The sequence below is a fragment of the Globicephala melas genome, chromosome 20 (assembly GCF_963455315.2).
Source record: "Globicephala melas chromosome 20, mGloMel1.2, whole genome shotgun sequence".
NCBI lineage: Eukaryota > Metazoa > Chordata > Mammalia > Artiodactyla > Delphinidae > Globicephala > Globicephala melas.
Window position 1 is genome coordinate 31,474,668 of NC_083333.1, and position 24,904 is coordinate 31,499,571.

The following is a 24,904-nucleotide window of genomic DNA, read 5'->3' on the forward strand; positions in this document are numbered from 1 at the left end:
GTTCCCTGTGCTATACAGTAGATCCTTGTTGTTTATCTATATTATATATAGTAGTATATATCTGTTAATCTCAAACTCCTAATTTATCCCTCCCCTCCATTCCCCTTTGGTAACCATAAGTTTGTTTTCTATGTCTGTGAGTCTATTTCTGTTTTGTAGATAAATTCATTTGTACCATTTTTTTAGATTCCACATATAAGTGATATCATATGATATTTGTCTTTATCTATATGACTTATTTCACTTAGTATGATAATCGCTAGGTCCATCCTTGTTGCTGCTAATGGCATTTTTTCATTCTTTTTTATGGCTGAGTAATATTCCATTGTGTATATATACCACATCTTCTTTATCCATTCATCTGTAGATGGACACTTAGGTTGCTTCCATGCCTTGGCTGTTATAAATAGTGCTGCCATGAACACTGGGGATGTATCCTCCCGTAAACTTTAAACCATCTCTAGATAACTTATAATACCTAATGCAGTGGCAATGCTATGTACATAGTTGTAAATCCAATATCCATGCCAGGTAAATAGTTGCTGGTATGTGGCAAATTCAAGTTCTGCTTTTTGGGACTTTCTGGAAAATTTTTTTCTCAAGTATTTTCAATCTGAGGTTGGTTGATCAGCAGATGCCGAACCTGCGGATACAAAGGGCTGACTGTATCTTAAACTTGGAAAAACTAGCCCAGCAATTCCGAAAGTGATTTTCTTAAAAACAGCAAAGGAAAAACTAAACATGTAGAGGAGAATGAGAGGATATTGAATATTTTCTTCTGACTCAAACAAAATACTCTCAAGTTCTTCTCCCTGAAACTGTGTATGTGTATGTGTGTGGGGTGTGTGCATGTCTGGTGTATGCGTATGTGTGTGTGCGCATATATGTCGTATGTCTGTGTACACATGTGTATGTGAGTGTGGACGTGTGTTTTGAGCCAGGATCCCCATTCCTGTCCAGGCCCAGGCCAACCTTCAGTTATGAAAGGACAAGAACTTCCCCTGTGGGGTTCCAGCCCCAGGCACTGGGATTAGGAAAGAGAGGGGAAAGGTATTATGTACTCCCAGAAATCACTGTATTTATTTACTTTGAACGTTTTCCCTGACACCTACCAGGGAGGTGCTGGCCTGGCCACCAGCCCTGGGCTCCTTGGCAAGTGGACGTCTGCCTAGTCTTTCATGTTCTTTCCGAAGTCACAAAACAAAACTCTACCATCCAAAAAGTCACACCAAGTCAGCGGGCCTCTCCCCCAGCTTCAGCAACGGCTGTGGCCAGTTTGCCCAAACTGGAAATAGTTTTCCTTTGTCAACTACAGAGAGCTGTGTGTTAAGTCCAAACCCTACACTGTCAGCTACCAGGGGCGCGGTGGGCACCACCCAATGGGGTTCCCTGGATCTGCCCAATCATTAGATGGTGGTGGAAAGTCAGACACACACAGCTTGCCTGCTCCTCGCAGCCGCGGCTGCTCCCCTGTGTTCCGAACCAAGAATTCCATCAGCGCACAGCAGCAACTCAACACACCCATTCCACTGCAAAGAGGACAAACCCCAGACCATTCACTTTAGGGGTGAAGGGAGTTTTTCTGGAAGGTTTTATGCATGGAATGTTGGTCCCTTTAATCGTTAATCAGCCACAAAGCAAAACTCAGTGGTTCCTGCTTGTTTTGTCAGTTAAAGCCTCACAGAATCAAAGCTCAGTTCTGCCAAGCACAGTGAAGTGTGCCCTGGCCAGCCCCGTGGAAAAGCCCAGGCATAGCCATGCCTCCCACTTCTGCCAGGCTGGACAGTGTACCACATCCCACCCCATGTCTGCCCCCAACCCCGGGCCCTTTCTGGGGACCCAGTATCCTCAGTTCTGCCAAGGAAAAGTCTTTCAATCAATTAAGAGAGAAAAAGTTTTCCCCAAAGGACGTTTCTTTAAAAATGGGGGAAAAAGCACAGGGATGAGTGGGGACATTTTCCGCCATCCATTATACAAACGCCAACTCTGGGTAAAAGTATGGTGTGAATGGCTAGGGAGCGGTGACCTGCAATCCCACTCACAGATTGGACTCGAGGTGGCCCCAAGGGCACCCCAAATGTGGGGAACCAGTAAGACCCCCACAGGCAGCACCGCTTTCCCCTGAAGAAGAGGTACTGTGAACAAGGAGTGAATTCTGCCCATTAAACAATCGCAGTGGAGTTCTCAAAGCTGGGGACTACCGCTCTGTACTCGGTTAAACGCCAAAGCCTTTTAACTGGTTTCTGGTCATCTCCATCAGTGTGGCCTTGAGCAGGTGAGCATTCCTCTTTAAGCCTTGTTTGAGTGACAGAGGGGCCTCCAAAATACACAAGGCGCTGGGTGTTCTCGAGGACAAAAAGACATGATTTTTCGCCTGCTGCAGAGAAAGTCCTAATAAGTACAGGTATCTTTGCCTCTCCCCTACCCCCGCCAGGGTTAAGGGCCTGTGCAGAGCTCAGAATTGTTTTAAAGGCTTCTCCCCATGTGGGCGGGGCTGTTCTCATCCTGGCTGGACGGGCAAGTCTGCGCAAGCACCGTCTGCAGGGCGACCCTGTCCTGGCAGAGGTGAAGGGTGCTGAGTCATCAGGGGCTCAGGCTCCGCCTGGGCTGTTCCGTGAGCGATGACCCCAGAGGTGGGCCCCAGGGCAGCCTGGAGGTCCTGCCCTGTGCCACTAGGGACACGGGCCATTTGGGCCAAGTTCATGCTGATCTTTGGCTGAGCACCTGCCAAACTCAAAGGTCACTCCATGATTAGCTGTTTCTGGAGGCCTGGAATTTGTGTGGGTCCCTCTGAGAAGGCAGGCGTGCCCTCTGGGGCAGTCGGCATTGGTCCTGGGACCCACCCCAACTGGTACCCCACCTCCTGCTACTTGGCCCCAGGGCAAGAAGGAGAGGGGTTTGGGCTCTGACAGTAGCCACCTCGGAGCCCAGAAGGCTAACAGAAGGTGGGCAGTGGAGAGCAGGCCAGCTTCACCAGCCCAGTTCCCACAAGCCAGGCCCGCCTCCCCAGTGGCCCTCGCTCATTTTGCCTGTGACCCGAGCTGCCTTTACCTTTGCTGCAGGCTGGGAGGACTCTAGAACATTCATTAATAGAAAAACCAGTGTTCCTGCTGTAAGAGGAGGGGCATAAACACTGGTCCTGGCCAATCTCATCACACGCTATTGGTAGAGGTTCCTGGGGGTGGGAGGGAGACGCTCATGGCTGGCATGCCCCTCCCTGATGCCCCCTTCTGGATTCCCAGTGTCAACGCCCATCCTCTGGGGCAGGAGGTGGGGAGGCTGGGGGCTCGAGGTCCTGTTTAGGGGGACCCATGGTGCCCTCCCTTCAGTGACAGGCACCCAGAAGGGCATGCTCAGTTTCCCAATTCCCCGAAGACGACGGGGAGAGTCTGTTTTTCTAAGTTCTGGAAAAGGCTGGGACAGCAGTATCTCCTGATCTCACCTTGAAGCCTCCGGGAGCTTTCTGCAGGTTTCCCCGCCCACCAGAGTCTCAGAAGAACCAGTTTTCAGGGCCTAGAACTGAATTTGACTTTCCGCCGCCTTCGATTTGGGTTGAACAAGACATGTTGAGAGCAGGCATACGTCCCTCTTACAGGGAGGCATGTGTGGCGACCAGTCTCAGGCCCTGGTCACCAGGAGGAGGCAGGTGGTGGGAGCCCAGGCCACGGTCAGCCCTCTGGCCATGGTGCCGTGGCTTGCCTTGACGGCCTCTCCTTCCAGCCTAGACAGAGCCGGCACAGAGATGCCCCCAGACAGGAGTCCTAGGCCATACGGGCATGACTGCCCAGTGCCTGAAGTCCCAGACCAATGTTGGGGCAGGGGACAATCGACACAGGCTTATGGCTAATCTGAAAAAGTTGGTTCTCAAAAGGTTGGGAAGATGTGCACCCAAGGTGGTTTCTCACAGTCCCAATTACCCTGATGATCTCAACTTCTTTTCCCATCTTTGTCCTTTCTTCTACTGTGGCAAAATACACATAACGTAAAATTTACCATTTTAGCCATTTTAACTGTATAGTCCAGTGGCATTAAGTACATTGACATTGTTGTGCAACCATCACCACCATCCGTCTCCAGAACTTCTTCATCTTCCCAAACTGAAACTCTGTCCCCATGAAACGCCCCATCACCCTCCCCCAGCCCCTGGTAACCTCTGTTCTACCGTCTGTCTCTATAAATCTGACAATTCTAGGAACCTAATACGAGTGGAATCATACAATATTGGTCCTTTTGTGACTGGCTGATTTCACGTAGCATAATGTCCTCAAGGCTCATCCATGTTGTCGCCTCTGTCAGAATTTCCTTCCTTTTTAAGGCTGAACACTATTCCATTGCGTGGATGGGCCACACTTTATTTATCCATTCATCCATCGATGGACACTTGGGTTGCTTCCACCTCTCGGCTATTGTGAGTAATGTTGCTATGAGCCTGAGTGTACAAATATCTGTTTGAGTCCCTGCTTTCAATTCTTTGGAGCACCATCCCTTTATATCTAACACTTAACCCCGTATTATTTATATATTGAATAAAAATCATAATTTTTTTAAAAAAGAGGGGGTCCAGCAAAGTAAATCTCAAACAAGGCCACCCTTGAGACTCAGCCGGGCTGTCCTAGGGGTCAGCACATCCACAGGGGCAGTGGGAAGGACAGGAACCAGGCTGCATCCCTGTGTGCGACTATATCTGGCTGACCGCTTCCTCACATCCCAGGTCTGACATCAGCCGTGCACCTCTACTCTGGAGCCAGAGGCCAAGCCTCTCTAGGACCCATCTGATCTCTGGGGAGGCGTGGATGGCGCAAGGTTGGGGGGGCGTCATGCTGGCAATACTCCACCCATCAGACCCCCAGAGAGGAGACAGAAAGTCAGTGGGGAGAGAGAAGCTGGCTGAAAATAGAGACAGGACACAGGAAAGGAGCGTCTGGCAGCTCCACAGCCAAGGGAGGCTGGCTTGGGTCTGAGCTTGTGTCCCCCTCCCAACAGCACACCCTCAGAGAGCCCCTCGGTAGGGGACAGTGGGAAGTGAGTGGGGACAGGTGAGCAACAAAGGGCAGATGGAACTTCCCCTCTGGGGAGACCGGGTGGGGGTGGGGTCAGGAGGCGCGGCGGGTTCATCGGGCAGGGGACACCCCTGGCTGATCTGGAGGAAGCCTGCCATCTGCTGGGCACATGGAGAGCCCTCCTCAGCTGAAGTGCCGCCTCCAGGAAAGTGGAGTTTCAAAGGATGGTGTTTGCCGGCCTCATCTTTCATGGGGAAGCTGCAGGGCCGTGATGTCCAGACAAACCTGATTCTGGGGCTGGAGGAAACGGGCTGCCAATCCCAGAGTCGGACCCAGGTGGCCCTCAGCGCCCCACGTCCACGCCCGCCCGGAGAGCAGGCTTCTCTGCACGTCAGCCCCGTGGACCCGACAAAGACGGCTCTCTGCAGCCCCTCATGCTCTGCGGGGCACACAATGTGTCCTTTCACCCCAGGTGGGTCTGGTGGAGCGTGGCGACCTCCCTGGGGGGTACCCGGCCGGGCAGCTGGCCCGACACTTCCCTGCTCGTGGTTTGGAAGCTCGAGGCACTGTCACTTTCAACTACCGTCAGGGGAACTTCTGAGACCTGACATCCATGTTGGTCACGTCAGTTTCACTCTGAAGGTGAAAGCCTATAAGCCGGTGCCTGTCCACCCTCTCCCAAAAGGGGGGGGGCCCGTGACCCCAATTAAATCGTGGCTGCTGTGACCGTGCTCACGCGGAGCACCGGGGAGCGTGCAGGGAGCCCGCTGTCACTCGACACTCTTCCCGGCAGCCCGGCAGCCTGCCAGGCTTGGAGAGAGACCGTAGCTACCAAAAATAATCCTCCCAGTGTTTAAATATTTACAGAAGCAAGACAGATCCTGATGCCTTTACCATCTACAGGGTCCGGCCCTAACCGCCAGCCCTGGGGCTCCTGGGAGAGGCCAAATCCACCCCCACCCCACCCCACCCCCGCCCCCTTTGCTGGGTCCCGGGTCTCCTCCCTCTCCCTTCCAGATGTGTGCGAATCTCCCTTTCTGTGACCCACGAGACAGCCCCCCTCTCTCCTTCCAGAACATTTCCACTTCTGACTTCTTACTCCCATATTACCTCGACCCTGGCAGGCACCTCCTTCCTATAGGCCTTTGGGGCCCCAAAACCCCTCCTCAGGAAAGGCCCCCTTCTCTAGAGGGTCTGCATCCCATCTTGGAAACCATCAAATAAAATGTAACAGAAGAGGCACGTGCTATCTAAGCCTGCAGGCTGGTCTCCATGCCTCCTCCTGGGAACCTCCAGGGCACTTAGGGGCCTTGCCCGTGATGGTCTTGTGGGCATGGATGGTCACTGTCCCACTGTGTGGGACAAAAGGCGGGGCAGTGAGGATGGAGACTTGCCAGGGCACAGGGCTGGGCAGAGCTGGGAGGTGATCAGGGGCTCGGCTCCAGGGTGGCCACACTTAAGGACCATCTGTGTCACTGCCTGCCGCTAAGGAAGGTCGGGAATTTGCTCAAGGCCACCTGCTGGCACCAGAGTCCAGGCCTGCTTCCTCCAGCCCATGACTTTCAAAGGGCAGGCGGTTTGCAATGACCAGTGTGGCCGGGCTTCAGCTGTCAGATCGTCAGGGAAACGATACTCTCAGGTTCCCCAAACAGATTCCCTGAAGCAAGGAAGCACATTCTGGATATGGTGGAGGGGCCACCAGGAGCCCTTTCTCCCTGGCACATCACAGGCATTTAGGGAACACTGGTTGAATTGAAAGGAAAATCCAAGTAAAAATGCCTTGTTTACTCTGCTGGGAATGAACGTTAAGGCAAACAGTACAGGATACAGGAACGTACGTTCTGATCAAAAGACAAAGGTCATTTGCCACCCCCTCTCGCTTTTAGGGAGGATTTCATCAGGTATTGGGTTACACTGCAACAGCCAAGCGGGAGTCCCGAAAGGCAGAGCTCGGGCTCCCCGTCTCACCTAGGAGGAACTGTCACGTCATTGCTCTGTGGCCTCATGCTCAGAGCTCTCAGAAGCTCAGGTGGGCCCCGGGCCCTGCAGAGTCCCTGCCAGGGCTGCTGATGCAAGAGCAAGGGCCTCCAGGGCCTCTAGCTTCCTGCTCCCGAGTGGGGCTCTGTGCAGTCAGAGCAACATAGCCCGCAGAGAGCATCCCCACCACCCCCTGCAACAAATCATCGAGGGCTGCATCAGGTACCTCCAGAGAGGCTGTCGTGGTTTGTGAGCTGAGGGGGAAAGGCCGACAACAGTTTCATTTCCTGTCCTTCGACAGCCATCCTGCAGTGGGGATGCCAATTCCCTGGGGAGCACAGCCTCTCCCAGAGGCTGAACTTCCTTCTTTTCACTTCAGGAGGGTTGATGCACCTATTTCCTCCCTGTCCTGACAGCTTTCATAGAAAGAGGCCAGCTTTCTAAAGAGCTGATGGTCCTTGCGGGGGCGGGGGGGGGCAGTAGACAATAGCATGATTTCAAGAAGATCCACCCATGCAAGGGCTCCACCATGCATCTCTTTGGAATCTTACTTCGTTGGGTGACACACTTGGCTGGTGACTTTCAGAATCCCTGCTCCAAGCCAGGGAGGGGTCAGGGTTACAGAACCTTCCCCACAACAAGCAGGAGCAACAGAATGCTCTCCAGACCTCCTCCTAGAAGCCACACAGCCATCAAGGAAAAAGGAAGAGGGCTGGCCAGAGAACATTTAAAAAAATAAAAACAAAAACAAAACAAAAGCAGGACCCCAACCAATAGAGACTAGAGCTGGCCGACTCGGTGGCCCTGTGCCATACATGGCATCAAGCACTTGAAATGTGACGAATTAAAACTGAGATGTGCTCTAGGGTTAAAGCTTGCATGGGATTCCCAAGACTAAGTACAAAGATAGACAATATTAAACATCTCTCATCAACTTTTAATATTGATCGCATGGTAATATTTTGCATATACTGGGTAATTATTAAAATTAATTTGACATGTCTCTTTTTTACTTATTAAAATGGGGCTATTAGACCTACACAAATATGCCCAACTGACTTTTGGCAAAAGTGCAAAAGCAGTTCCATGGGGGAGGGTTGGCCTTCTCAGTGGTCCTGGGGCAGCCAAACACCCCCAGGCCCTGAGCCTCACTCCTTCCGCTGAAATGAACTCAAAATGGGTCATGGACTTACATGTAAAATGTAAAACTATAAAATTTTTAGGAAAATAACAGGAGAGCATCTTTGGGATTCAGGACTAGGCCAGGAGTTCTTAGACCTGACACCAAAAGCAAGATCCATAAGAAAAAAACCTGATAAATTGGGTGTCATCAGAATTAAAATATTTTGCTCTGTGGAAGAACCTGCTGGGAGGATGAAAAGATAACTACAGACTGGGAGAAATACTTGCACATCACGTATCTAACAAAGGACTAGTATCCAGAAAATATAAAGAACTCTCAAAAATGTAACAGTTAAAAAAAACGGTTAGAATATAGGCAAAACACATGAAGAAACATTTCACCAAAGAGGATAAACAGATGGCAAAGAAACACATGAAAAGATGCTCAACATCACTAACCATTAGGGAAATGCAAATTAAAACCACAATGAGATACCACTACACACATATCAAAATGGCCAAAAAATAAAATAGTGACCACACCAAACGCTGGTGAGGGTGTGGAGAAACTGTACCATTCACATACTGCTGGTAAAAATGTAAGACGGCACAGCTACTCTGGAAAACATTTTGGGCGATTTCTTTTAAAATGAAACATGCAACTACCATACATACGACCCAGCAATTGCACCCCTGGGAATTTCTCCCAGAGAAATACTCACAACAGCTTTATTCATAAATGCCCCAAACTGCAAACAACCCATCAATGAGCTTCCTTCAAAGGGCAGACAGTTAAACAAACTGACCTGTGTACACCATGGAGTACGACTCAGCAATACCAAGGAAAGAACTACGGATGCATATGATGGCTTGGATGGAGCTCAAGGGCATTATGCTGAGTAAAAAAGGCCCATATCAAGGTTACAGAGAGTGTGATTCCATTTATATGAAAGTCTTCAGAGACAAAGAATAGAGTAGTGGCTGTGACTATGAGGGGAGTGTATGGGAGCCGAGTGATGATGGAACTGTTCTGTACCTTGATTGTGGTGGTGGTTACACAAAGCTACACACGGGATACAACTGCACAGGAATCTACACACATGTACACACAAATGGGTGCTTGAAAGACCAGCCAGATCTGTGAGTTGTACCCGCCTCCATTTCCAGGTCTGGAACATGTACTATGGTTTTACACAGGATGCTACCATCAGGGGAGGTTGGATGAAGGATGCATGGGACCTCCCTGTACATTTTTTGCAACTTCCTGCGACTCTACAGTTATTTCAAAATAGAGTTTTTAAAAACAAGACTACTATAAAATTTAAAATTTTATGTGGCTCACACTACATTTTTACTGGACAGTGTTGGTTTAGACCCGGCGTCAGCACCTAATGGCCCGCTGTCTGTCTTTGTACAACCCATGAACTAAGAATATTTTTTAATAGACTTTATTTTGTAGAGCAGTTTTAGGTTTACAGAGAAGTTGAGCAGAAGGTACAAAGAGTTCCTAGATACTCCACCACTCACACACGGCCTTTCCCCTAGTAATAACATTTTACATTAGCGTGGTACATTTGTTATGATTGATGAACCAATATCAATACATTATTATTAATATCTAAAGCCCATAGTTTATGTTATGGTTCACTCTTGGTGTTGTACATTCTATGGGTGTTAACAAATGCATAGGGATATGTATCAGCATTACAGTGTCATCCAGAATAGTTTCACTGCCCTAAAAATCCTCCGTATGCTCTATTCAACCCTCCCTCTCCTCTAATCCCTGGCAACAACAGATCTTTGTTTTACTGTCTCCATAGCTTTGACTTTTCCAGAAAGTCATATAGTTGGAATCACACAGTCTGTAGCCTTTTCAGATTGGCTTCTCTCACTTAGCAACATGCATTTAAGTTTCCTCCATGTCTTTTCCTGTCTTGATAGCTCATTTCTTTTTAGCACCAAATAGAATTCCCTTGTCTAGATGGACCAGTTTATTTCTCCATTCACCTACTGAAGAACGAACATCTCAGTGGCTTCCAAGTTTGGCATTTATGACGGAACCTGCTACAAACATCCGTGTGCAGGTTTTTAATTGAAGAATGGGTTTGAACATTTTTAAATGTTGAAAAAGGCAAAAGGAGGGAAGTATTTCATGACACATGAAAATTATATGAAATTCAAAGAGTCCATAAATCAAGTTTTATTGGAACCCAGCCACGCCCAACTACTTTCATATTGCTAGTGGCTGCTTTCTCTCTATGGGCAGAGTTAAGAAGATACACAGAGGCCTGTACAGTTCAAAAAGCTGAAAATACGCACTACATGGCCCTTTACAGAAAAGATCTGCTGACCCCTGAGATGCACAATTACAATCCCCAACTTTGAAAGGCCAGAGAGAAGCAAACCAAAATGATAATAGCAATGCCGAAAGGATTGATGACCGTAAATATTTTCTTTATGCCTTTCCTCCCAAATTTCTAAAATAGACGTATATTACTTTTGTCACTTTTAAAGTAGATTTCCACAGCATCTTTGCTCGGGCCCCACAAGCCTCTCAGGGGGGCTCCTGAACAGACCCAGAGGGCTGCCAGGGCTGGGCCAGGAGGGGCGATTGATATGCCAAGTGATGACGGAAACAGGGGCTTCACAGGGCCCGACTTTGTTTTGCTTTTTTAACTTCAGAGCTGGTACCTCAGCTAGGAGCCTTCGTTCTGTGACCCTGTGCCTCAAGCTTCTCTACAACAGGAGAAGAACAGCCCTGACCACAGGCGTTGTTTTAAGGGTTAAATGGTCAGTACCCACAAAGCATGTGCTGGGTTGAATAGTGTCCCCCAAATTCACATCCACCTGGAACCTCCTAATATGAACCTATTTGGCAACAAGGTCTTTACAGATATAATTAGTTAAAGATCCCAAGATGAGATCATCCTGCATTGAGAGTGGGCCCTAAATCCAAGGACTGGTGCCCTTACAAGAAGAGAAGCCACATGACGATGGAGGCAGAGATTGGAGGGACGCAGCCATGAGGAATGGCTGGAGAACCAGGAGCTGGCAGAGGCAGGATGGATCCTCCCTGGAGCTTCAGAGGGAGCAAGGCCCTTCAGACACCTTGATTTCAGACTTCTGGCGTCCAGAACTGTGAGAATCCCTCTCTGTTTTTCTAAGCTGCCCGGTTTGTGGTCCTTCTTTATGGCGGCCCCAGGAAACTAACACAAAGCACTTAATATCTGGCTGGCACACTGGTAGGTGCCATAAAAGTGCCACTTTTATTTTATCATCATCATACCATTTGCCTACTCTGTGCTAAACCTTTTCGAAGTGCTTTCGCCTATCGCCTCTCTTTGGCTTCACGATGGACCCATTTCACAGATGAGGAAACGGAGGCTCAGAGAGATTAAACACCTCGCCAAGCTCATGCCCCAGGGATCACGCAGGACTTGGTTCACATCTGACTGCAGATCTTGCCCAGCCCAGCTGGCCTGCCCCTTCCCTCCCAGGACAGTGTGTCTGAGCCAACAGCTGCCCTAAGTCTCACACCAAGGGACTGGGCACTGTCGAGACCCAGCCCGAATTCCCTGGCAGCCCCTCCAAGCTCCTGGAGGCAGTGGCAGCAGCCCATCAATGCGTTTCTAGAGCTGCGGGGCAGACAGTGAAGGGCCATTCTCCTCCCCAGGCAGTGCCTGGCTTCCCTGCCTAGCAGTGAGGCTCCCAGGCAGGTCCAAGGGCTCAGTCCTGCCTGCTGCCCTTCTCGGAGCGGCTTCCTTTGGGCCACTGCTACCAGCCATCCCCAGGCACAGAGATAGGGAGTGACGGGTGACTGCCACCTTGGCTGGGGGGGCTTGGAACAGGCGGGCGGCGGGTGTGGAGGGAGAGATGCCGGCACAGAGCCTGCTGAGTGCTACAGAAACATAAGACAAGATTAGTCTTAACGACGCACAGAACAGATTGCAGGGTGTCGGGAGATGGGATGTTTTAAAGAAATAAATCTCAGCTCCCGGTTACAGAAGCACAAACAAACCCAAACAACAGATCTTTGGAAGCTGCCAGCTTCCTGGCTGCCAGGCTGCTGCTGGGGGCCCCGAAGGGGTGAGGGTGCGTGTTCCAGGAGCATCCTCAGGGCATCCGGGGACCTGGGCTAACCCAATACTGAGTTAGCTCAGAGATATCTTCCTGATATTTGGGGGGTAGGGGGGTGCACCCCCCCAGCACCTGGTCATCCTATGTCTCACCAACTCTTGGCCATTCCACCTCCTAAATCTCTCTGGAACCCACACTCATCCCTCAGCATTCCGTCCCACAGCTCCTCTCCGACCATCACCCTCCCTTCCCGGGTGGCAGCAGCCCCAGGACCTTCCGTCACCCCTTCCCCAGTCCCACTGCTGCTGGAATGGCCTCCAAGGACATCCACTGGTCTAGCCACTGGCCGTTCCCTGTTGCTCCCCCCTTTCATCTTTTCAGGGTCCCATCCTTCTGGCCCCTCCCCTCTTCTCAGCCTCCCATCCCAGAGGTGGGAGAGGGTTCTTATTTGCTTTAGCTACTATGGGTGGGAAGGGGTGAAAAGCGTCCCCCTCATTTATATCACCGCCCCCCCACCCCGTCTCCAGGAGTGAGTGGTTCTGGATGAACCTCTCACTCCTGCAGGCTTGTCTGCCTCCCCTGAGATGGTTGGACAGAAAAGGAATGGGGCAAGGCTATTTATGAAAACCGTCCAAAGCAGCTAAGAATCTCATGGCATCACACAACCTGCCCCTAACCAGGCTTTGGGTGACCCAGAATGCCACCCTCTGGGTCCCTCCTGGCAGCCCCCCATCAAGGATACTCAGCGCTTGGACCTGGCCCACCAAGCTCATCGGCTCCAGGTCCTTCTCAGAGGCTGGATTCTCCCCAGAGCAGGGTAGGAGGAGCAGGGCCTGCTATACCAATGACAACGAGAAGGTATGAATAATTCAGCCTTTACGGCTGATACTCTGGTGTCACAGAGCCTTTTCCTCCTAAAGGCAAAAAGCACTTAAGCTGCCATTTATATCAGCCTGGCTCCCTCTGCGGGGTGGGCGCCGTCATCCGTTGTCACCGTCCCTCCTCACTGGCTTCTGCTTGTGACCCCTCCTGCCATCCACCCCCTAGTAAGCCAGCCCCTGCGTGGGTGGGGGGGAACACCTGTTCAGTTTTCTGGTCTTTTCCCCCTTTTCCCTTGACAGAGCATTTTGAGGGGCTACTCTTTGCCAGGAGTGTGACTCCTCCCTCCACCCCCCTCACAAGCACTGTTTCGTCTGGACCTGCACTGTCCAACACAAAGCCCTCGCCGCCTGTGGCTATTGAACTTTAAATTCAGTGAAGATGAATAAATTAAAAATCCAGTTGCTCAGTTGCCAGAGACACATTTCCAGGGTTTCATAGCTGCATGTGGCCAGCAGCTACCACACGGGACAGCGTTCATCACCACGGAAAGTTCTATAGGACGGCACTGGCCCAGGTGACAGGTAAGTCTCACGGAAAAGCAACAGCACAAGGCGGCATATGTTAAACGCCACACAAATGAGACGCCGGGGGAAAGCAGCAGGAGCTCTGTAGAGCGAGCAGGGGTCACGGAGGAGACCGCAGTCTGGCTGGGGTTTCAGCAGGGGAGGGGAGAACATTCCAGTTGGAGGGAGGCTGGGGAAGGGTGAGCCTGCTGGGGCCGGCTGGCCAAAACACCGCGTGCGTGGGAAAAGAGGAGAGGACAGGAGGTCAGGAGGCAGGTGAGCATCGGAGCAAGACCCCAAGGGCAGGCAGCCCGCGGCCCCCTGGGGCTGTACCCGGCTCTCCTGGACCCACATCTGGGCTGGCTGAACCACTGCCCCAATGAAGCCACGGCGAGAGTCCCTGCGTGGCAAGGCCACCCAGCTCGTTCTGTAACCTGAACGCCACCCTTCACTCGGGATGGCCGCCCCAAGAACACACACCAAGAATGACAAAGGAGGGGATGAGAGAGGGGAAACACAGCACGCATTTACCCTGGGGGTGGGGGCACCGATGACAACTCTGGAGACGAGGGTGGCAGACCATCAGCATCAACTTCATAGGAAGGACCTCACAGGGTCTTGGCAGGTCTTCTCATTAACAAGCATGCAAGGGACTTCCTTGGCAGACCAGCGGTTAAGACTCTGCTCCCACTGCAGGGGGCACGGGTTCCATCCCTGGTCGGGGAACTAAGATCCCGCAGGCTGTGTGGCACGGCCAAAACAACCCCAAAGAATAAAAATAAAAAAACAAGCATGCAAGACAGTGGACAAGGGTGAGCCAGTCTAAGCTGTGTGTGGGTTCATGATTAATATAACCACACTGTAACATTTTTGAAACATGAGAAAAGAAAAAAATTACTCGTAACCACGCTATCCTAACAATTGGCACAGCTTCCTCTCAACCTGTGCTGTCCAATAGAGTGGCCACATGTGCCACTTAAATTTATCTCAATCAATATCACATAAAATTAAAAATTCAGTGTGTCAGTCACACTAGCCACCTTTCAAGTGTTCCCTAGCTGAGCAAGCCAGTGGTGCTGTCTCGAAGGCACAGATCTGGAAAGTTCTAGTGGGCAGCACTGCTTGGCCCACCTCATTCATGCATCAGGCCTTTCCATAGATTTCAATCAAAATGTGCACATCATTTGCCACCTGCTTTGTTTGTGATGCACTATAAATTTCCATGCTGCAGCACAGCCTTTACAAATACACATTCTTCTGTCTGGCAGTACCGAGGTTCTGAACATTTTGGAAAGTCAGAGGGTGCCCCCTCCTCAGGAAAATGCACACCCATGAGCACACATACAGGAAGTGGTGTAAGACTTCAGGGGGCTCATGGACCCCCATTAAAAATCCCTTGACCTGGAAGATAAACTGTAATGGATGGGTCTCCTTCTCTAGCTTCTTCCCCTTTTTCCTCCATTGTAAAGAATAGCATGATGAACATCTTCATGCAAATGTGCTTTATTTCTGTAGTTTAGATTATTTCTTAGGACGAGTTCCGGAAGAGACCTTTTGATTTAGGGAGTGGAGCTGTGTTTCAGCTCATACATATCGCCACACACTTCCCCAAGGGGGAGCAATTGACACGCCACACGGGGGTCCACATGCGGGTCCTGTTATATGACACCCTCATCCAACTGGCCCTTGAGACTGGGTACCTCTCAGGACAGGAGCGAATGACGGGATGGCCACTTATCTTGTCAGTGGTCATCCTCACCTTCATCTCAATCCAAAGCCTTGATTTCTGACACTGTGGAAGGTATGGGGCTGAGAGCCACAGACCCTAAACCCTGCCTGTATAACTCAGATCTCCATGGAAGGAGGGTCCATGATGACAAGTCAGCAGCACATCTCTCCTTGTCCACCCATTTCCCAATAGTCCTTGGACACTCATATAGTCAAGGATTTCCAGCCATCACTGTGCTGGGGCTGGTGGGGTGGCTATGGCAGGTGGCCTTGCCATCTAGGGATGAGGCTGTGCCGGGCTATACCCCGCAGGTAGCACACGAATGGACACTGCCTTTCTAACGACTCAGCCCTTCTGTGAACTACCAGCCACATAACAAAATGTTTAGGGGACTCTCGGATGGGGGCTGCTTCCCCCTCCTCGCCCATCCCCAGCCTCAGGCTCAGCCTCCATGTGTAGTTCTTCAGTTCTGCCACCAGAGGGATCCCATGAGCCAGCCTTCCTGCTCCCCTCCCAGGGAGCCAATTCCCAGTTAAATTAGGAGCCTCTGCTCCAGGAGCCGCTATGAGTGCATTCAAGTCCTCAAAGACAAGCTCCCTGAGGGGTGTCTGGTCCAGCAGATGCCAGCGCTCCAGGACCTCGACCCAGATTCCCTCTGCCTGAGGCACAAGGCCCACATCTCTCTCCCCGTGCTCCCCACCCCAGCAGCGGTTCTCATACCTGGCAGCACTTTGGAAACCCCTTGGGAGGCCAAACACTGCCCAGGCCCGGGCCCCATCCCAGCCATTCTGGTTCAATCAGTTTGTGTGTGGCCTGGGCATCAGGAGCCTTCAAAGCTGCCTGGGGCATTCTCATTTTTTGCTGGGCTGGGAAGCCTTGCTCTATAGCTCCCAGTACTACTGACCATTTAGTCCCAATTTCCAGGCCCATCACAGGGCAGGAGCTGTGGGAGGGAGGGAGTGGAGGAACACCAGCTTTGCTTCCAGGTCTCAGATGCGGTGGGGAGACAAAACTGCAACTCAGCTCCGAGAGCAAAGAAGCAAGTAAACATGAACTGCAGGGACCGCCTGGCAGGAAATGTAGATTCCAGGGCCCACCCAGCCCCTTTTGAAATCACATCTGTTTTTTTTTTAAGCTCCCAGCAACCTGTCAAGCACGGCTGGGTCAGGAACCAGGGTGCCTTCATGTGATACTTCTCACATTCCGTCTCAAAGACAGGCTGTTTCCACATCAGCCCCTGACTGAAGCACACGCTCCCAGGAGGCAGGGAGGGACCTCACTCATGGCCATCCTGCCCCAGCCCAAAGCCTTGGCTGAATTGGACTGATTGGGCCAGAAAAGCAAGCAATATGGTATTGTTGGAGCTCCACGGCGAGGGAGGGAGCTCCCTCACAGCACTAGTCTTCTGAGCACGTCTTGCAGCTCTAAGCAGAAACATGACCCCTAAATTAAACTGGGTGGAGCAGGGATCTGGAAGGTAAAAGTAGGGTTCCCAAAGCGTGACCACAGAAAGGGCTCATGGTGGAGCAGCCAAACTTTCACACCTGACAGACGCCACCCAGCTTTAGCTCAGGAGTCTGCACGCGATACAGAATAATGCTTCCAAATCCAACTGGAGGTGGAAATTGTTGGGAATATTAGCCAGACACACAAACGGAGTGCTGACACACTAGGATGGACCTTAAGGAAGGAGCCAGACACAAAAGGACACAAGTTGCATGATACCATTGAGGTGAAATGTCCAGAACAGGCAAATCCACAGAGACAGAAAGTGGCCGAGGGAGGGGCACGGGGAGTGCCACTTAGTGTGGCACCACCAGGGGGAGTGCTGACAGAGCCCCACTGGCGGCAGGGCCCAGGCGTGGCTTTGAGTTATGTTCTCAGCCTGGTTTCCTGGTGGGAAACAGCACACGGCTCAGGGAACCTCATGGGGCACTGGAGTCCTCGGCTACAGCTGACCGCTCCCCTTACATGCACCCTCCAGTACTCGAGATGGATGTTATCAGTTTACCCTTGGGCTCTAATGGACCACATCCTACTGAGGGGAAGAAAACAGGAATGAATCCATCTCAAATTCCTTCCCGCTGAAGCCAGCAAAGCATTCTGCATTCCTCCGCCCTACTCCTTTTCTCCTGGGATTACATCAGTTCATGTGACCTTATGTGCGCTAGGTCTAGTGTAGACCCGGCAGTGTTCGAATCTGACTCAGCTCCTAAATTAGCTGGGTGACCTCTGAGCCTCGCTTTCCTCTTCTATACACAGGGGGCGACGTTAGCACCTACCTCACAGGGTTTGGGATGGACGGTTGGGAGCATGGAAAGAATGAACCCATGGCACACATGCCCAGTGCCCAGGCAAAGCTCAGACCATTCACACGTCTCACATGCCCATCTCATCTCATGAGCTCAACAATTGTGTGCTGACTGTCTGATTATGTCAGCACTTACTATCATCACCATTGCTAGCCTAGAAATCTAATGAGAACAAGGACCACGGCCGAGCATGAGAAGGGGCGGCAGAAGTCCCACACCTGCCCATGCCAGGCCTGCACCGGCTGCTCCGGGTTCATGAGCCTCGTGCACACCCACCTCTGGGAGGCCCTGAGGCCCCCTAACGACGCTGTGTGGTGGCCGCCACGAGACTTCAACAACCCTCCCCAGTCAGGCAGGGGGCAGGTCTCACTGCTGCCCGCCCTGGTCCCTGCCTGTGTGGCCGGTGAGCCCACCAGTGTGCCCAGGCATCTGGTTCCCCTGGGCTCTGGGGCTGTACGGTAAATGCTGCCAACTTCCCCCTGGGGTTGTGTTCCAGCCTCTTACAGCTTGAGGGTGTGAGAAGTAGAAAGGCTACGGACGCCTCTGGAGGGCCGGGCCGCGTGCCTGGCTTGGCCCCAGGCAAAGCACAGAGCCTGGCTGGGGACCAGGCCTCCCCCACAAGCCTTCGGCCACCACCCAGGCCTCCCTGAGTTTGCCTGGGGGTTGGGGGATGACCAACCATCTCCTCCAGAGATGAGCACAAAAGACACCTGGACTCCTGGGGTCTGGCACCAGGGGGGTTAGACTGGGTTATGGGGCCAGTCAGAGCTGGCAGGGAATGGTTAGTCCTAGGGAAGGGGAGAGAAGAGGGAGGGAACCCCCAGCCCCCCTCCCCCGGACTGTGCGTCCATCACAATCCCCCAGGGTGGCGTGAAGTGAGGGGACAGGGTGTGGAGGCTCTGGTGCCGGCGGGATGGGATGCGGGCATCCTCAGCGCTCAGTGAGCAGAGCGGGGACAAATGCCGCTGCTCTTGGCTCCAGAGAGGCAGTGGGGAGTCAGGAACTCACCCGCTCTCGCTCTCCAGGAACACGGAGCTGCTGCTCTCTGCGAGGGCGGCGCTGATGGGCGAGAGGCAGAAGGGTGAAGAGAAGGCCTCTGAGTCCGAGTCGAAGGAGCTGGCCCTGCTCACGCCCTCGGCCGACAGCTCCAAGGAGCCCTCCTCCTCGCCCGCCTCGGGTCGCGGCTCCCGGCCCTCTTCCGTCCCGTCCTGCGAGCTGACCGCCGACAAGATTCCCGAGTCGCTGTGGGCTGGCTGAGAGGCCAGGAGGGAGCTGTCTGTCCCCAGGCCCAGGGCCAACTTCTCCCCGTCCTCGGGCGAAGGGCTCACACGCTCGGGGTCTCGCATGCTCTGGGCCACCACCAGGATGTCCTCATCTCTGGGGATTAGGGTGGGCCTGGGCTCCATGGGGGACGGCGGAGGGGGGGCCCCCGAGCTCTGGGTACGCCGGCCCCGAGGGCGGGGTGCCTTGCGCACGGGGGAGCTCTCGGGGGTGATGTAACGCAGCGCCTCCTCGTCCTGCTTCTGGATCCGGGAGTTGGGAACCCATGCGAGGATGAGGGTGGTCCCCAGCAGTTCATCCTTCTCCATGTACAAGCACAGGTAACCTAAGAGGGGTCAGAAGCACAGGCGGTTAGGGAGGCCATGCGCGAGGTGCCGCTGGCTGGTTTCTCGTAGGAGCCACACCTGGGGTAGTTAAACTGTGGGGCTGTGCAGACTAGCCAGGCTCCAGACACAGCCTGGCCCTAAGAAAACACACCTGAGGGATACAGTTGAGCTCAGGATGAATGAGCGCTGTGGGCATTTTCTAAGCACACACACTTAGCAGATCCAGTGGGCCCGGGGCCTCAAGCAGCAGCCCATCCTGTGCTTTCCCTCCTCCTCTCGTTCAGAGCCCCACCCTGTCCACTGACTGGGGGCTCCAGAGCTACCCTGCCTCCATCAGCCTCCCGGTCCGGGCAAGCCCAGGGAACTGGGGGGAGCACAGGGACCCAGAAGCCCCACTGGCTTCACAGCCTCACCACAATCTTAGGACGGATACAGGCAGCAGATTTTATTGTTATGTCCCAAAAAGAATAAATCCAAGATGAGTGGCACTGGGGCTTTTTCCAGTCGGCTGTGGCTTCTTAGCATTTCTTCCTTATCACTGTTTTGGAAGAAGGGGCCATCTCGATGTCATGCCCTGCACTGCTGACAAAAATGAGAAGAGCGATTCTCCAAGGCTGCCGGCAGTGCGTGGGTGGGCTCTTCGGGCCCCTGACCGCTCAGTCTGGGGTAAGGTGGCCTTTCCTCCTGCAGCACCTGCCATTTCGGGGTGTCCTGACTCCTGGGCCTGTTGCACCAGGTTCCCAGGCCTCCTGGTTTCTGTTCTGAGAAGCCCCTAGGGCAGGAGCTGGGGTCCCTTTCATGCCCCAGGGCTCTGGCTCAACCCAGAATCCTTAGCCTGGCTCCCATTTCCAAAAGAGGTGGGGGGAACTCCAGGGCTGTCAGCCAGTTATGCAGAAGGATAACGTTCGGGTGAGGCCAAGTGTCTCCACACCCGCAGATCACGTGGCTTTGGGTTGGGAAGGGAGCCTGAGACCTCTGGCCCCCTCTCCCTTGCCTCCCATCACAACAGGATGATAACAGAAGCCCTCCAAAGGCTGTTGCTATTTTTTTTGTTTTATGCCCAGAACATGTAACACTCTCAGACCCAGGCCTAGAACCTCTGCACCTGGCACCCCAAGTCCTCGGAGTTGGTCCCGTGGTCAAGCGTCCACAGGGTCAAGGTGACATGCCACCCAGAGCCTGCACCCCCTTCTAGAGCACACTCCAGGGACCAGGACCCTGAATCCCCTGCCCTCACAGTTCAGAGTCTGCTTCCAGGGCCTGCTCGGGGCTTCCCACCTGAGCTGTATGTGGGGGCTGTGGATGGGGCTGTGGTGTCACCAGGAGAACACCCGGGGCCCCTGTAGTGCAGGAAAGAGCTGGGGCTGGAAGCCGGCTTTCCTGCTTTGGAACCTGGAGGGTCTGGTGATTCTAAGTCTGCACCTAACTGTCCGGGTGACTGTAAAGATATGCTTATCAAGGCAGGAGGACAGAATACTTTCCAAAGAGTTCATTAGTATAATTTAAACTTGCCTTTTTTATTACTTTATTTATTCAGTACTTTGTTGACACATAATTTGCATGCATTAAAGTGCCCAGATCTGATTGTAATTCATAATTTTAAATGTATTGACATCTGATGTGGGACCTCTGTCTGGACTCAGGTGGGCTGCAGCCAGGCTGCAGGTGCACTGGGACTGGGGATACGGAAGCACCTTTCGGCAGCCTAGGGAGCCCACAGGATGAGCCCAGGGCTTGCCCTCACCCCACCTCCATCCCAGGCTGGCATTGGGGAGCACCTCTGAGCACCAGCCTCCTTGTCCGAGAGACAGGCCTGCCCAGGCTCCAGCCACTCTCATGAGGTTGTTGTGCAAATTACATAAGGTGATACATTTGTCTGTTGCAAGTCATTTGCGCAAATGACAAAGGACCACACAGACCTCGAGTATCACTAACCCATCTTTTTGATGCTTCCTCAGAGCAGCAGGGCTGAGGGACTCAGGTGTGAGTGCTGGGCTGCCATAACCAGGTCTAACACCCCCTGCCTCAGAACAGTCACAGTCAGTGACACTCCTGCAGAGAGAATCTGTGCCCACTCCCTTAGTGCACAAGGAAGCTTGCCGTTTTGGGGCTCAAAATACAACTGGAGCCCTGGAAAAAATGTAGTTTCTTTCTCTGTGGCTTAGCAAAAGATAGCAAAGTCACTGCCACTACAGGAAAAAGTTTCCCACTCCCGGAACTAAGGAGAGCCATGGGCTGGAGTGTCCTGGGAATGGCTCAGGGTAACTCCGGGCTCCCATGTGGAGGGTCAGGAAAGGACCCTCCTCCATCTCCATCCCTGCAGAGTCTAAGAATTTTCTTCCCCGATTTCAAAACAGAGGATTTAAGCACAGAGGGTGTGCAGGATCAAAGATTTCCACGTCCCCAGATTCCTAGGCCTGCTTCACGCCCCACTCAGTCCTCACCCCACACTCTGGACTGCAGGAAGGGACGAAACCACCAAGACTGTCCTGAGGGCCTCATTCCTGCACATGCTCAAGGGGGCCTGGCGGAAAGCCTCTCACTGGGCAGGTTGCCCCAGGATGCCCCGCTTCCCTCTGGTTTCCCTCCCCGCGCGCAGGGGGCTCCCTGCTCCCAGAAGCCCTGTAGTGCTCAAATGCCCTCTTCTACTTGCAAATTCAGGCTAATTCCCCTTAAACCGTCCTGCCTCCCCTTCATGAGTCAAAGGTCACTGGCCTGCTTCCCAGATGGTGAAATTAGGGCAAACGGGGAAGTGGCGCAGGAGCTGGCTAACTTTACAGAGATCAGCCAGCTCTCCCCAGGCCTGTGACTCCACAGCCCTCCCCTCCCAGGTCTGTGACCCCAAGCCTTCCTCTCCCAGCATGTGAGCCCAGGCCTGTCACCCCAGGCCTCCCCACTCTGAGCTCACCTGGGTGGTGCTCCCCGAGCCCCTGCAACCCTTCCGGCGGGTGCACGCAGACATTGTTCTTGGAGTAGATGATCTCCCCATCCAGGACGGAAGGGGGCCCACCGCCGCCACCGGGGGTGAGGGTCAAGAGGTCCGAGGCTTTGGAGGAGGCCCGGCGAAGGAGGCGGCCCAGAGACATTGCCAGGGGAGTGTTTCCATCCTCTGCACACTTGGGCCCAGGCGGGGCTCTTCCAGACCTGCCTGGGGGAGGAAGACAGAGAAAGGGCATGGCCAAGGTCATGAACTTGGACTGGGTATTCCTGGGGCAGCATCCTACCCCACACCAGTGGGCTGGAAACGGAAGCTGTGGAACCACAGAAGGGGTCCTGCTAGCACAAGGCCATGTGGAGGGTGAGCTGGGTTCTCAACAGTGGCGCTACGGACACTTGGGGCTGAGTCATTCTTGGTGGTGGCGGCTGTCCTGTCCATTGTAGGGTGTTTTGCAGCATCCCTGGCCTCCACCCACCAGATTCCACTAGCAACCCTTTCCACTATGACAACCAAAAATGTCTCCGGACATTGCAAATGTCCCCAGGGGGCAAAAATCACCCTGTTAGGAACTGGTCTAGGGAATTCCCTGGTGTCCAGTGGTTAGGACTTGGCGCATTCACTGCCACGGGCCCAGGTTCAATCCCAAGTCGGGGAATTCAGATCCCACAAGCCGCGCAGCACGGCCCAAAGAAAAAAAGAGAGAGAGAGAGAGAACTGGTCTAGAGGAATCTGTTCCCACAGCAGCAATTTCCAAACCTCCAGGACACAGAGTTCACCCCTGTGTCCCTTCCTTCCTGAGATTCTCAGCCATCTGCGATGCTTCCCAGGGAACATCCTGGTTCTCCTTCATCCTTCCCACCTTTCCCAGCCTTCTCCACCCTCACTTGCCCCGTGTGTCCTCATCATCCCAAAGCCCAGCCTGACGTCCCAACACACGCTGGCTGCCCCAGCTGGGAAGGGGTCACAAGTGATAGGTGAAGGACCCAAGTTAACAGACAACTCATTCTTTAAAAAAATAAACTAGAAACCAAAGGATTGGATCCAGAATATATACAGAATTCCTAAAGACTCCCTGCAAAAAAAGGAGCAATACCCCAACAGAAAAAGCAGGCGATTCACAGAAGTGGAAACAGAAGGACTGAGAACATGAAATGAAAACCCAACACCCGACACACTGGCAAAAAGCAATTTTAATTCCAGCAAAAATGAAACAAAAGCCCAGGCAGCTATGTGAACCAACCAGACGTTACTGTCAATGGGGCTCATGACGGCCGCCCACCAAGCTGGGAGTAGGATGACCACAGGTATGATGTCGCCTGTGTCAATGAAGAGATGTGCGTAAAGCTATTTCCTGGTCAGAGATCATGGATGTCCGAGATTTCAGGCCATGCTGGGCAGGGTGCAGACCAGCCTTGTGGAGCAGGGTGGCTGGGTGGAAGCGTCACAGAGGGGCTGCAACTCAAGCTCTCAGAAAAACAAAGAAGACTTGAAGCCGGTATGATAAAATTATTGACTGGGAATGGATAGACCAAATGGAGTCTGTCCATATGATGGGATATTATTCAGCCTTAAGAAGGAGGGAAATTCTGACACCTGCTACAACATGGATGGACCTTGAGGACATGCTCAGTGAAACTAGCCTGTCACAGAAGGACAAATATTGTATGATTCCACTTATATGAGGTACCTGGGATAGTCAAACTGATAGAGACAGAGAATAGAAGGGTAGGTGCCCGGGGCTGGGCGGGGGCTGGGGAGTTAGTGTTTAATGGGGAGAGTTACTGTTTGGGAAGATGAAGAAGTTCTGGAAATGGATGGTGGTGATGGTTGCACAACCGTGTACCCGAATGTCCCTAATGCCACTGAACTGTGCAGATAAAAACGGTTAAGAGGGTAATTTTTATGTCATTTTTTGGTGGGTTTTTTTTAGTGGTCTTTCTTTCTCCTCTTTCTTTCTTTCTTTTCTTTCTTTCCTTTCTTTCTCTCTCTCTCTCTCCCTCCCTCCCTCCTCTCCCTCCCTCCATTTCTTTATTTTTGGCCGTGTCGGGTCTTAGTTGCAGCACACGGGATCTTTTGTTGCAGTGTGCAGGCTTCTCTCTAGTTGTGGCGTGTGGGTTTTCTCTTTCTAGTTGTGGTGCGTGGGCTCCAGAGTGCATGGACTCTGTAGCTTGCAGCACATGGGCTCTCTCGTTGAGTCATGCGAGCTCAGTAGTTGTGGCGCTCAGGCTGATTTGCCTCGAGGCATGTGAGATCTTAGTTCCCCAACCAGGGATTGGACCCAAGTCCCCTGCATTGGAAGACGGATTCTTAACCACTGTACCACCGGGGAAGTCCCTCGTTTTATTTTTTTTGGCCACGCCGCGCAGCTTGCGAGATCTTAGTTCCCCAACCAGGGATTGAACCCACGCCCTCGGCAATGAGAGCATGGAGTCCTAACCACTGGACTGCCAGGGAATTCCCTATGTCATGTATGTTTTACCACAGTAAAACTTTTTTTCCTCTCACTGTTGTGGCCTGTCCCGTTGCGGAGCACAGGCTCCAGACGCGCAGTCTCAGCAGCCATGGCTCACGGGCCCAGCCGTTCCGCGGCATGTGGGATCCTCCCGGACCGGGGCACGAACCCGTGTCCCCTGCATCGGCAGGCGGACTCTCAACCACTGCGCCACCAGGGAAGCCCAGTAAAACTTTTTTGAATAATCAACTGGAGGCGGTTCTCAGGCTAAATTATATTGTTCTTTGCACCCTCTACACTTTGTA

At 52.7% G+C, this 24,904-nt stretch overlaps 1 protein-coding gene across 7 annotated transcripts in view; it reads right to left on the reverse strand.

The window, feature by feature from the left end:
* Positions 1 to 24,904, reverse strand: part of TBC1D16 (TBC1 domain family member 16) — an 87,136-nt gene that overhangs the window by 46,815 nt on the left and 15,417 nt on the right. For 6 of the 7 annotated variants that reach the window (XM_030837911.2, XM_060291024.1, XM_060291022.2 and 3 more), the window contains exons 2-3: positions 22,118 to 22,357; positions 18,611 to 19,208 (exon numbers count right to left, since the gene is read on the reverse strand). In XM_030837911.2, coding sequence (XP_030693771.1) covers positions 18,611 to 19,208; positions 22,118 to 22,295 — 776 coding nt within the window. In that variant the 5' untranslated portion in view covers positions 22,296 to 22,357. The remainder of the gene's footprint in view (positions 1 to 18,610; positions 19,209 to 22,117; positions 22,358 to 24,904) is intronic. The other variant, XM_030837910.2, reaches the window with a different exon arrangement.